The sequence below is a fragment of the Pteropus medius genome, unplaced genomic scaffold, assembly GCF_902729225.1.
Source record: "Pteropus medius unplaced genomic scaffold, Ma_sr-lr_union100, whole genome shotgun sequence".
NCBI lineage: Eukaryota > Metazoa > Chordata > Mammalia > Chiroptera > Pteropodidae > Pteropus > Pteropus medius.
Window position 1 is genome coordinate 9,290,656 of NW_024344241.1, and position 14,792 is coordinate 9,305,447.

The 14,792-nt window shown below is 33.7% G+C and overlaps 1 protein-coding gene across 4 annotated transcripts in view; it reads left to right on the forward strand.

The window, feature by feature from the left end:
* The window catches only part of EXOC2 (exocyst complex component 2), a 205,444-nt gene that overhangs the window by 173,077 nt on the left and 17,575 nt on the right, over positions 1–14,792 (forward strand). Inside the window, exon 24 of one of the 4 annotated variants that reach the window (XM_039869479.1) lies at positions 1,176–1,579. The exons of the other annotated variants lie outside the window; for them this stretch is intronic. Coding sequence (XP_039725413.1) covers positions 1,176–1,186 — 11 coding nt within the window. The 3' untranslated portion in view covers positions 1,187–1,579. Of the gene's footprint in view, positions 1–1,175; positions 1,580–14,792 lie in introns of those variants that run through there. 4 annotated transcript variants of the gene reach the window in all.

Genomic DNA, 14,792 nt, shown 5'->3' on the forward strand with positions numbered 1-14,792 from the left:
ATTTGTGTTCCACCAGCTAAGAAGTCCCACCTCTGTAGGAGAGGAGTAGGGAGTGAAATAGAGGTCAGAAGTGTCAGGGGGAAATCCCACTCATAGAAATCAGAAGAGTTGGGAGACACCATTCCCTTATTAAAAACCAAACAAACTTTTAACAAGACATAGCTACCTTTAGATGTGCAGACAAAATATAAGAGCGGATATCAGCAAAAAAATACATGTGCATTCCATTAATATACAAAGAAGGAGAATTATTTCAGAATTTAAATATAAATTCCCATTACAAATAAAATACCTTGGCCAATAGTTTAAGGATCAATTATAAAGACAATTTTTTAAATTATAAATCAACTCTGAAGTATTTTTCACTCTACAACAAACTTCCAGTTATCTGGATGACAGAATCCAGCAATCAGTACCTCCCTCACTTCTGATTATCTCAGTTCTATGACTTTAACTACCTATTTTCTTTCTTGGCCTGTCCAGGGCTAGTTGCATTTGCTTCCTGATCCGATCCCTGCTACTCTCTTAGAAGCTGCATGCCATCAACTCTCTTCTCTTTCTCCAGGTTTTTGACATTGTTTCTCATCTCTGTGTCCATAGCTCCTAAATGGTTCCTGGCGCATAGTAAGCCTTAAGCAACAGATTCATCCAACTAGTTGATTGATGAGTGAGAAACACTTTAGCATAGATTATTCCAGCCAGAGGTGATAGGGAAAAATAGACATCGAGTAAAAACCAATTTACAGTTTAGCTTTTAAGAGTAGTCGATATTTTCAACAGAATGTCAGATTGAATTATCTTTTTTCTTTTTTTTTTAATTGAGTAAATGCAAAGAAGAGAACTTTGGTTGATTAAATAGGATAAAATAACATGTGAACTACCCATTTAGAAATAATTAAAGTATTATAAAATGCATTTAACACCCAATATCTCTTAAATGTAATTTTACCTTTCCAAAATTATTCTGAAGACTCTTTGAGCCTGGCAGAATTTTATGAACGTTATATTCCTGGTGCTATTTGTTGGACACTTAAAAAACTGTTTTCTGAATTTGGAACATGGGTAGTAACACTCAGTGAAGTAGCTATTTCTCTTATGATTCATCTTCCATAAGTTTTCTTCGTTCTAGTCATGGAGTAACTTGGCACTTTATTACTTGTTTTTGATCAAAACAGATGCCAATTGAGTGAACTTCATCTTTGAAGAGAGCGGTCTAAGTCAATAATCTTTTCCTTTACTGAACTCTGAAAAAAAATTGTTTTTATTAATTCCTTGGACTCTTTTTATTAATTTTATTTTAAAAATGTAATGCAGCAGATTTTAATAAACTCATATTCGACCTATTTGTAAGAGAAAAACAATTTTACATTTTCTGAAGGGGGATAATCATAGTCATCTTTTTTAAAATCAGTTTCATTATTTAACCTCACTTTTTTTTCAGACATTTTTCTCCTTTTTTATAAGCAGTTTAATGTATTAGAATCAGTACTGTAAAACCATTTGTACAATGCTTTGGACATTTGGTTATAATTTCTTTGTCTGCCAAGCGTTTTTCAATAAAGCTCAATTTTGGCTCTAACGGTCTTCAATGTGAAATTTATTAACTTTGAGATGACCTGTAGCCTACATATTTTCTTCATTGCATGTCTTATCTGTAAAAGTATTTATTTTATTATGTATTAAATTGATAGCTGTACACTGTGCTTTCTGGCATCAGGGTAAACTGATGTACTCAGATACGGGCTTATTTTTTTTAATAAAAAGCATAACCACAATACCTTTATCAGATCTAGGAAAAAAATTAACAATCCCATAATTTCATCAAATATCTAGTTAGTGTCCAAAATTCTCATCAAAGCTTTTTAGAGAGTTTGTTCAAATTAGGATTCAGCCAAGGTTTGTATGTTGCTTTTGGTTGATACGTCTCTCAATTTTTTTCTTTTCCTTTAACTTTCAAGGGTCCCTTCTTCAGCTTATTTGTTGAATAAATGGAGTTGATTGTTCTGTAGATATTCTCATTTTCTGGACTTTTCAGATTGCTTTTTCATGGTATCAGTTAACATGTTCCTCTGTCCCCTGTGTTTCCTGTAAATATGTGATTAATAAAGAAGCTTTATCAGTTTTAAGTTTGATTTTGTTTTAATTTTGTTTACTATCACCAGGAGATACATAGTGTTTGGTTGCCTCTATTTTTGTGATGTTAAGATTGAAATTGGATTTAAGTGTTATCAGCTTGATTCACCCTTTAAAAATATATCATAAGCTTTTATTTAATGGTTTTAGTGCCACATGTAATTGTTGCCATGATCTATTACTTTCTTAGAGATCGCAAACGAATGATTGTTAGCTGGAACACTAAGTAAAAAAATTTCTATAGGAAAGGCAGGATAAATGCTTGATTCTTTAACAGTTTTTAGAATGAGTTGGTTGCCTCATGTTTTTTAAAGGTGATCAACAAGATAATTTTTATTTTTTATTACCTTTATTAACTCCTAGTTTGAGCATATTTTAATGAGTTTCAGTTCATTATAGTAGCTGTTATATGTTTAATAATCAAATTGTACCCTCTCCGGCTAAGGCAGCATCTTCGGATAGGCTCCTCACTCCTGGAGATGCAGCCTTGTCATGCTTCCTTGATCTCTGGTATGCTTAGGTGTTCTGTGCTCACTGTGTGCTTTCTTGTCTCAGTCTTGGAATCAGCCATTGGAAGGGAATGAAATAATATTAAATATGGAAAAATTTCCTCTCTTTTAACTTTCTTTTACTCTTTCTATACTTTGTCTGTATCCTCTCTATTTTACCACCTGACTTTTTTGTAATCTCTCTCACTCTCATTAAATCTCATCCAAAAGTCTGTTCTATAATTGGACAAGCAGTGTTGACAGCAGTCACATTACCTGGTGGTTTCTTATATTTCAGCAATACCATCTCTTCTGTTCAAGTCACCAGCTAAGCCCATCCTTTAACATCACAGTCCCTTGCTAGTATGGTAGTGAAATGTCATATCTCCGCTAAAGTAGTTTCCTCTGGTTAGTAAGGCATTAGAAAAACTGCATATATGTTCTGTAATTATGAATGTGGAACTTCTGTGTTTAAGGTCCTATGAAAAGTGTTAGGGATTTTTTTCCCTTACTTTACATTAACTTTTGGGAGTCTAATTATAGACCTAAGAGCCTTTTATTTAAAACTCATTTACACACCTCACAACTGTGTACACCACAGTAAACACCAACATCACAGATACTTGTATATATTCTATCCTTTGGGTGTTCTTTTCTCCACCTCAGCTATTTTATTATGTCTTGTGACCTTGGCTACTTTTGTGGTTAATGTTCACCCTGAATTAAAAGTATTTGTCATCAAACAGTTCTTTTGAAAAGATTTAAAGTGCTTTGGAGGTCCTGCCTTTGTTTTGATCACTGACTTAGGGCATTCCCTGAGAGCCTGTGGATGTCGGTGGTGCCCACCAGGCACAATGAAAGGTGACTATGTTCACTCTTCTGTTATTTCTTTATATGTTTCATCTCCTCTCATCTGTCATAAACTGAAGTCAGAAATTCCATCTCTGTGTTTCTCTCCCAATGCCAGGAGAGAACCTGAGAGATAAAAGCCACTTTAGTAAATAGTTACTGTATTAAATCACATCCAATGTTCTTATCCATCTTCTCTTACTAAGCAGCAAATGCTATCCCTAAGATACTTTTAGTGCAGCTTAATAATGAGCCATTTTGATAACTATTCTGAACATCACAGTGTAGAACTTTTGAATATGTGTTTTTAAAACAACGGTGTCTTGAACATTGAACAATTTCCTGGGAGTCCACAATAGAAAGGAGACTTTGAGGCCTGAAAGAGGCTCAGATACCTGACACATCCTTCCCTTAATAGTTGAGGAAACCAAGGCCCAGGTGAAAGGTTATATAAGGCCACAGAGGACCATTTGGTTAACAAGATTGGGACTTTTCTCTCTGCCTCAGATTATCATTTATCAGCAAATTAATATGATAAATTTTATATTGTATAAACAGTCCAACATTGGTATATTTTGAATTCAAAACTTGATTTGAAGCTAGGTTTTAAGTGGTTGGAGAAATAGACCAACAAAGCAAACTAGAGATAATATTAATAAAATCTTTATATTGCACAGGACATTTACATGGGATATAGATTTTCTTTTAGATCAATTTACTTCAATTCTCTTATAATACCTCTCACTGATAATCAAAATGTATGAGTGACAACTAGAGTAAATTCATAAATGTGATGTATTTGAAAACCCATTTTTCTTTTTTGAAATTACTGTTATTTCTGACTGCAAATGGTGTGACAATCTATTATTTCAAGAACAAGGACTTTAAGAATTATACATAGAATGCTTATCACCTTTAGCAAACTTGTGTATTGAAGGAGTTTAATAATAAGTTTATGAAATCTCAAAAATCTACCTTCAGGGACTTTAAATATGATGGTATGAAAGAAATTAATATTCTTGTACTCTACAGCTGGGTTATATTAATAAAAAGAGAAATTGGTGTGTATTCTTAGACTTTTCTCGTTTGGTTTTATGCCATAGCTTATTTTTTTCTGCTAAGGAAAATAGGTATGGAAAATCCTTTTCTTTTTTAAACTAGAGCAGGTTTTACTTTTGGACACATGGGCCCATATTCAGCAAGACTATACATAAACTAATGTTGACGATGAAGTGTTTTTGGTGGGGTACACATTACTGCTTTTCTCTTCCCATTGGAAAACCGGAAATGCCCACTAAAGATAAATATGCATTTTTGCAGTGACTCAGTTCCATAATTACCTAAGAAAATGAGCTTTTATGCCCACCAAAAGACATGACCAACAATATTTATAGCAATTCTGTTTGAAATAGTTAAAAATTGGAAACAATTCAAATGTCCATCAGCAGTAGAGTGGATATAAAAATTGTGGTGCAATCATACAATAAAATTTTATATAGCAATGAGAATGACCAAACTCCTATTCAACCACATGAATAGTTCTCACAATGTTGAGAAGAAGCCAGATCCAAAAGAATGCATACTGTCTGCTTCTATATGAGTTTATTATTGCATTTATGTAAAAGCCAGCACACCAATCAGTGCAGAAAGAGGTCAGAATAGTGATTACCTTTCAGACAGGGATATTGACTGGAAGGAGTACAAGAGAGTCTACTGGGGTGCTGGAAATAAATATTCTATCTTGAACTGGATGATAGTTACATGGGTATGTACAAATATAAAAAGAATCAAGTTATTACATGGTGATTTGTGTGCTTTACTATGTATAAGTTATACTTCTTTTAACTTTAAGAGGGAAGGAAAATTTCATATCTGCAAACCTAAAAATCTTGACAACAGAGTATCATGATTTAGTAAGTGCAGTCAATTGCATACCTTTTTGAAATCCATATCTTTGTATAATACCTTGTATAGTACTTTTTCAGCTATGAAATCCACTAAACCCAAGTATTCAAATAAAATGAACTTAGATTCAGACCTCCAAATCATTGATTTCAATTCAAAAACACTTTTTGTACTGTTAAATGTAAAACTTAAAAAATAGATTTTATTATTGTTCATCAAAGTCCCCATTTTTCTTCCTGGGAAAGGATTATACTGCTCTACCTACTGAGTTCAGACATGGGCCTGTGGAAGTACCCTAGATGACCTAGCCAGAGCCCTCAGCACTATCCATGGTTTTTCTTGCTCTTTCTCCCTTGCTCTGTACTCATGAGAAGTTGTGTTAAAGTGGAACCCGAGATTCCTGAATGACTATAGTGATTGGACCTCTCAACCCCCAGAGGAGATGTCTCATGAGCCAGAAGTACATTTGCTGTTGTCTTAACCTGCTGATATTTTAGGGTTTTTTAGTTTTACCATCTCCTAGCTTATTTAAACTAATAATCTGTTTCTTTTCTATCGCTTTCTATTCTATTTGTTTTTCTTATTTATAATGCATGGAATACATAATGTACATATATATAAATTATTTGTTCTATAAGTTTACATGTATGTTTTTACAATATATAATGTGTTAATATAATGGCACATATCTTTATAAATTAGAAATTATGTATTCTGTAATCTTACATGTATTTATGTAGAAAAATACATGTATCGAGAGGGCTTAAAATTATTTTACCTATTACTTGCATAATCAAAAAAAGTTTGAACACTACTTAGACTGAGCTTCTTACTGACAAGCACCTTGCCTTAGGCACCTTTGGGGTCCCCACCATGGAAAGTCTCTTTATATAAAGGATTCTCAATATGCGTTTGAACAAATGAATGCTTTAGTAACTGATTGAATGTTTTTTTCAGTTAGAGCATTATTAAAAGTCTTAACCTTTTTTTCTGACAAGAAAACATTTCATATTAGTAGTATTAATGCTTTCAGGTGTCTATAGACATGTAGGTGATGGCCCATCTGTACACTGCTTAAGAAACAGTGCAAGGGAAACAAAAGAAAAAAATAAACCGGACTGCATCAAACTAAAAAGATTTTGTGCAACAAAGGAAACCATCAACAAAACAAAAAGACAACCAACTGATTGGGAGAAGATATTCACTAATGATACATCTGATAAGAGGTTAATATCCAAAATATATAAAGAACTCATACAACTCAACAACAAAAAAACAAACAATCCAATTAAAAAATGGGCAGAAGATCTGAACAGATACTTCTCTAAAGAGGAAATACAGATGGCCAATAGACATATAAAAAGATGCTTAAGGTCACTAATCATCAGAGAAATACAAATTAAAACCACAATGAGATATTACCTGACACCTGTCAGAATGGCTATCATCAATAAATCAGAGAGCAACAAGTGTTGGCAAGGATGCGGAGAAAAGGGAACCTTCATACATTGTTGGTGGGACTGCAAATTGCTACAGCCACTATGGAAAACAGTCTGGAGGTTTCTCAAAAAATTAAAAATGGATCTACCTTTTGACTTAGCAATCACACTTCTGGGTATTCAAAGAAAACCAAAACAATAATTCGTAAAGATCTATGCACCCCTATGCCCATGGCAGCACAATTTACAATAGCCAAGCTACGGAAGCAACCTAAATGCTCATCAACAGATGATTGGATAAAGAAGTTATGGTTTATATGTACAATGGGATATTACTCAGCCAAATAAAAAAATGAAATCCTACTATTTGCAATGACATGGATGGACCTAGAGGATATTTATTGTGCTGAGTGAAATAAGTCAGAGAAAGATAAATGCAATATGATTTCACTTATATGCAGAATCTAAGGAACAAAAAGAACAAACTAATCAAAATCAGACTCACAAATATAAAGGACAATATGGTCATGGCCTTCAGCCCAGTTCTTCTTTCTCCAAATTCTAACTGTGTCACTTTTTACTGGAGAAGTGAGTGGGATATAGAAAATGGGTCAGACCACATGGATGACAATACAATGTAATTTTGCATATCCTAATATTTTGTAAATAATTCTATTAAGAAAGTACTTCGTGAGGCACATCTCCCTAGCTGAAAACAGGCAGAGCTGCCCTGAACGAGGGCCCATCCAGCTGAAGAAAAAAGTGTTGGCTTACTGAGAGAACAATATATATCCAACTTGACATTTTCCTTGACAGAACAGTGGCTTATGCTGGATCATTTCAAAGTATGGCAAAGTTATAATGGTTACTATAAAGAACAATAAAGATACTAGAAAGAATAAAGGGGTTGCTCTTATTTTTGGATAAATAATCAGCATAAAACTATCAGGGCCCTAAGCAGCAAATTTCATAAAATGATAAAAGCAAGCATTGATGATGGAAGAGCCACTGAATAATTGTTAATAAAATCTTCAAGATAAAAAATAACAATTCAGATATTAGAATGAAGATTTTGTTATAAAAATATCAACGAAACAAAATCCTATCACTGAAACAAGTCATTGTTACTGCCTCTCTTGCTCCTTCTCCTTGCCAGCATTGAGCTTGTGTGCCTTTGTAGTTGGTAGTCCTTAAACTTTAAATGCTGGTATTACAGAAATAGAAGTGCAGACTGCATCAATAGCTTGCACAAGTCAGGGACTCAAACCCAAATGCCACTGTTCAAACCTTTTCTAGTGTGCCATGCTGCTGCTTGCTTCAGTCTTATCATTCCCAACAAGTTTTAATAGCCAAAATTTAGCTTCTAAAAGATGCTTACTAAAAGCCTTAAAAGATTTTTTTAAAACTTCTTGCTATGTAAATGAGATTTTAAACTCCAAGTTAGCTATTGGCTTTTTATATTTATTTCTGCCTTTAATTTTATTATAACTCACTTGTTTTTAATTCAAGGTCTTTCATTTAGTTTAATGACCGAAATGTGGAATAAGTGGATTTCATTTCTTAAATTTTATATGGAATCATATATTTAGAATAAGGATCATACCCTTATTACTTTTTTGCTCTGCTCCACAGTAATGTTTCCAGTGAGAGGGATGCAATAGTAGCTCCATAAAATACATAGTACTGCTGGGAATTTTCACACCATCTGCGGTGGTAGAGTGCTTTCTGTGTGTTAACTTATTTAGTCACAGAGGACACACAACTAAATAGTGGAGCTAGGATTCTAACTCAAGCAGTCAGCCAAAGCCATGTTTTTAGTTTGGCTTCTCTCATAAGCATTTATTAGTTTTGATTTAATTGAAGTCATTCTTATTTCTTTAAAAAACTTGAGATATTAAAAATTAAATAGTTACTACAGACTGGTTTATGAAATATACAAATGTGATGCCTCAGTGTAAACAAATGCATTTATTTGCATATATAGAATGAATCCAATTTTCTTGTCACTTTCACTTTTCTAATTGAAGTTGCTTTCTAATAAAATTTTCTTCTGCTAAAAGACTAAATTGAAACAAGTTTATCAGTTGATATTAAGTTAATTCAGTTTTTACCTTTAAGTCAGTGTATCATGTTTCAAATGAAACTGATAATTCTATGCTAAATACATAAAGTATTCTGTAACATTTTATGTTAGTATAGTTTACAGTCTGTTTTACATATCAGACTTTAACTTTGAAATGGGAGAGGTTGTAATTCTTTTGCCCATAATTGAGCCTTGAAAGCTGTTTGTCTGTGAAGTTTGTGAATGCTTAATAAATTCTTATGAGTATAATTTTTTCTTACAAATGGAAAAAATAAACTATAATTTTACTGTTATTTTCACTGCTGGCAATATTTTCTGTTTTCAGAGTAGAAAGTTTTCCTATTCATATTTCAAAGCTAGGAGTTCATATTAATTAAAGCTTCCCTCCTCAACAAAGAAAAGATCCTGAGAAAGAAAATAGAAAATTGCAGAGGCTGGAGTTATTCATTCATACACTATATATGAAGGATATCTTTTCTTTGAGTATTCATTTTAAAAATCTCCTATATGGCAAAAGACATTTCTCACTTTAGGAAAAGACATCAATTTAGGAGTGAGTAAACTGAAACATGAAGACCCTGGGACTTAAAACTTTTTATTACAACAAAAGCTAATTTTGTTACAGACCGTTTAGGCTTTTCTGTCTGTCTGCCAGTATTGATATAGTTTCTGGTTACTTTGTTTTAAATATGCAGTAATTTCAATAATGTGTTTTCAGAGTATAATTGAATAGATAATTTACTTGAAAAAAATAATACCCCAAAGTTCTTTCATGTAGTGTTTCAGTTTGACCCAAAAAAAGTACATTGTGGGATATTTATAGTATTTTTCAATCTATTTATATCTGTAGGCTAGGACTGATAACTGATTTAGGGCACAGGGGTTAAAAACAGGAAATGTGGTTTATAAAGTAAGTATTATCTCCAGAGTTTCCAAAGTTTGATTTCTTGTAGTATTGACTAAAGAGTATCATGTTTCAAAACAACATTAGGCAGCATACCTTGAAATAAGTCTGTGTTTAAAGAAGTTGTCTGTCCAGTTATGACAGGAAATGCCTCATGGAAAAGTTTGCTTTCTTGGTATAGGTTCAAATATTATAGCAGTTGTTTTCTATAATTGCACAGTATTCTTTCTCTCCAGCTCTTTTTCAGATAGTCTTTATACAATCAAATTAAGTATAAGTTATATAACTTTTAATAAATTTCCTTTGACTTATATTTAGCTTAAAATTTTATTTTAGTGTTTTAATTGAAGGTTTTGTCATCATAGCTGAGGAAGTGCATGTATTATGGTTTTTATTAATTAGAGTAATTAGAGAATCCAAGTTAAGAAAATAAAAGGCATGAGGAAGCAAAGATATAATTCTGTATGGCCTTTTGAATGACACCTTGGTAGAATCAGTCAAAGCTAAAAAACTTTGACTCAGCAATTACACTTCTAGGAAGATATCTTACATAAATTATTCTGTGAGAATATAAGAATGATGTCCATTACAGTATTATTTCTAGTAGTATATCCTGAAAGGCAGCATAGCTGTCTAACAGTAGGAAAATAAATTATGAGTAAATAGAATAGAATGAATAATAAAAATGAATAAATTAGAAAATAGTAGGAGAATAAATCATGGTACAAACATACTGTAGTATAGTATGCAGTTTTTGAATATTATAAGGTATATATGCACTGGCATGGAAGAATGTAACATGTTACAGAATGAAGTAAGCAAGTTTCAAGAAAAGAATGCGTAGTATAATCTAATTTTTTAGGGAAAAAATTATATTAATAGGAAAAGATCTGGAAGAATATATACCAAACTAGGGAGAAGGATGAAGAAGTTTATTGAGCTTTTATTTATTATGAAAACTTATACTTCTGTGTTCTTTTAATTATATTCAGTGAACATTTAATTTTAAAAAATAAAAAATCAAGAAGAAAATCTTGATTGATCCAAAGTGTTCACTATTGTGTTCTTCAATGCAGACATTATCTAGAGAGGGCTGCCTAGCAATTTGTCCAAATTATTAATTTAAGAAGAATCAAATTTACCTGTATACCAGTTTTAATTTATAAAGCATTTCCCAAATGCTTCAAAAAAAATCCTGAAGCTTCAGTGAATTAACTGATTTTCCAGCTAAGATTTAAATCCAAGTCATTCCATAAACACCTGTACATTATCGAGAGAAGTAAAAATGGTATAGATGATAGAGGCTTTGTTCATCTGCTCTTACGACCACATCAAAGTTGTGACAGAAACATGGAGCAAATAGCAAGCCTGAGGTCTAAGTGAACAAAGCCCTACAACTAGAGAGAGAAATAAGAAATCATCTTGCAAGGGGAGGAGCCCTTCCCATTGTGTAAACACAGAGCTGCCATAGATGAGAAGTCATTGAACTGGATAACAGAGGTTGCTCCACCCAGAGGATTCCCTGAAACTCCGCCTCCCCCAACTCATGGCCCTATACAAGCCACATCCAGTTTTGTCTTTGGAGAGTCCTATGCAACTTGCTGAGCAACCTCCCAGACTCCCACTGGTGGCAGCTGACCTCTTTTTCTGGTGTGGTTTCTTGAGACAACTATAAGCACGGCATCTGTGAATTGCTTGCTGAATTTTAACAGGTGGCCCCGGAGGGGCACAGGCTAGGGCTAAACTTGGCCTGCAGCTGAACCTCTCTCAGGACTGCACCACTGGACACCTACTGCACAAAGCCATGCTAATAAGACCAGGAGACTTAGGAGCTTTGCTTAGTATATAGAAACAGACACAGAAAGGCAGCCAAAGTGGAAAGACAGAGAAGCAGAAACCATATAGGAGAACAGAACCAAGATCCAGGAATAATGGAGTCAAACAATCTAACAGATGCAGAATTCAAAACACTGGTTATAAAGATGTTCAGTGAACTTAGGGGAAGTGCAGATGAACTCAGTGAGAACTTTAACAAAGAAATAAAAACATAAAAATGGAAATTATAAAAGGGAACCAGTCAGAAATGAGGAATACATTATCTGAGACAAAGAGTATATTAGAGGGAATCAGCAGAGTGGATGAAGAAGAGGATTGAATCACCAGTATAAAGGAAGGGGAAGCAAAGGTCACCTAAACACAACAGCAAGAAAAAAAAGCCAAGAATATAATTATAATTTAAGGAGTCTTTGGAACAAAACTAAATGTAAAAACATCCATGTAATAGGGGTACTCGAAGGAGAGGAGGGAGAACAAGAAGTGGAAAAGCTATTTGAAGAAATAATGATGGAAAACTTCCCTAACCTGGTGAAGAAAATGGGCATACAATCCCAGAAAGCTCAGAGAATCCCAAGAAAGAGAAACCCAAAGAGACCCACACCAAGATATATCATAATTAAAATGCCAGTGGTTAAATACAAAGAGAGAATCTTAAAAGCAGCAAGAGAAAAAGTTACTTGCAAGGGAGCACCCATAAAACTGGCAGCTGATTTCTCAAAAGAAATTTGTAGGACAGATGGGGTTGGCACAAAATATTCAAAGTGATGAAAACCCAGAATCTACAACCACCAATACTTTATCCAGCAAAGCTATCATTTAGAGTCGAAGGACATAAAGAGGTTCCCAGACAAAAATAAGCTAAAGGAATTCATTACCACCAAGCCACTATTAAAGAAAATGTTGGAGAGACTTCTTTAAAAACAAAAAATATGTATCAAAATCAGGAATACAAAATGTTGCTACATATCTATCAATGACTACCTCAAATGGAAAAGAATTAAATGTTCCAACCAAAGAAAACAGAATCTGTACATATGCTGCCTACAAGAGACTCACTTCAGATTAAAAGACACACACAGGCTAAAAGGAAGGGGATGGAAAAAAGTTATTGTCTTGATGGACCTAGAGGATATTGTGCTAAATGAAGTAAGTTTGATAGAGAAAGACAAATTTCACATACATGCGGAATCTAAACAAAATAAACAATAACAACAGAAATGGAAACAAACTCATACAGAGAATGTTTTGAGACGAGGGTTGGTGACAGTGAAAAAGGGCAAAAGGATTAAGAAATACAAATGGATAGTTACAAAATAGTCATGGAGATATAAAGTGTAGTTAAGGAAAATAGTCAATGTCGTAATATATAAGGGGAAGAAGAGTTCTAGCTTTAGTGAGGTGATCACTTGGGCTCTAATCACTATGCTGTACAACTGAAACTAATATATTCTTGTATGTCAACTATAATTGAAAAAACTCATTTAATTGTACAATGTAAATATGAGCAACTAATTACATTTCAACAAAACTGGGGGGAAAAAAACACCAGAGAGTAAGGAGGTTGGGAGAAAAGGTTGAAGAGGTAAGTACAAATTAGTAGTTGATGGTCACAGAGATGGGAAGCACAGCATAGGGACTGCAGTCAGCATTAATGTAATGGCGAGGTGGAGAGCCAGAGGAGAGACAGAGCAATCAGGAGGATTGTTTATAAACTATATAAATGTCTAACCAATGTAGTGTATAATTGAAACTAATAATAAAACTTTTTAAAAACCACCTGTACATGATCTATTTTACATTATTACAGATTATTGTATTGCTAGGCATTATTTCATGAGATTGGCATATTGGGCACACTAGCATCCTTTCAACATATCAGAGATCCATTTTTTCCACAAACAGTGCTGAGGATTCTAATCAAACAATCTGTGTGCCAATACGGGTTTTACTGTTTGCCAAACAATTTTTGTCATGCAATTGCTTTCTTGTGCTGCTTTAGAGATGATGTAAGGCTCTCTCCCATATGTAAGATGGTCATGTTTTCTTAAATCTGGGTGTGTCACTACTAGAATGTAAGTCCAGTGTGGAGAGGGAATTTCTTTTTTGTAGGTTTGCTCCTTTTTGATCACTGCTATAACCCCAGCACCTAGAATAGAGCCTGGCATGTAATAGTAATAAGCACTCAATAAATATTTTTAGTAGTGTGCCTATTCCAAAATCAGGTGCCCTTCCTATTAGATTAAAAGAAGAAACTGACAAATATAGCAAGAAAAAAGACTTCTTTTCGACTTTGATGTATGAAAAACAAGACAATATCGTTGGAGAAGATGGTATATGGTACAGGCCCACTTACAGGAAGCCCACCCTGTGAAAAGAAGCCTACGGGTTCTTGCTCAGAGTAGACATGAGCTTTGTTTTCTCCATGGGGAATTTCCAGACTGGGCTACTAGATTAATTGCTAAGTGGTAGTCTAAATTGATACTGTGTGGGTGGGGACACTTTTTTGGTCAAATATCATGACACATTTTAATTTCATACTCAGTACAGGAGATACATATTCTAAATGCTTAGTAGCTGTTCTCATTCCCTTGCCGAAATAACATGGAAAATTGTGAGGTTTTATCCAAAGGAAACCTTTTTAAAAACAATACTTAATTACTACATCATGATAATGTAATTCCAAGAAGCAAGTTGGTTTGCCTTATTTTTCCTATGCAAACTGGCCTCATTGACAGCTCCTTCCCTAAGAGTACCATAAATTTAGCATTTATGGGCCACTACTGTTGAAACTGAAACTGAAACCTAGATTTCCTGACACATTTACTGAGTGTGCACTGTGTTCTAATATATGAGCATCTGCATAAGTATCCCGCACATAGCCTTCAGTAAATATTTAATGGCTTATTATTTTGAGTAAGCTTTTGCTTAAATATATAGCTAGAAAAATAAGGCATATTTGGAAAACAAATGTATTTAGCCTCAGCAATATTCTATTCTAGAATTCTCCATATATTAAATTTTTTTCTCTGACGTATTTGTTCACTCATTCAGTCACTTATCGATTTATTTAAGAAGGTTAAGTTCTAGGAACTTGCTAGTGAGTCTTTGCCTTCTTTGACTTTTTTACTCATAAGTATTTTTTAACATTTGCTACA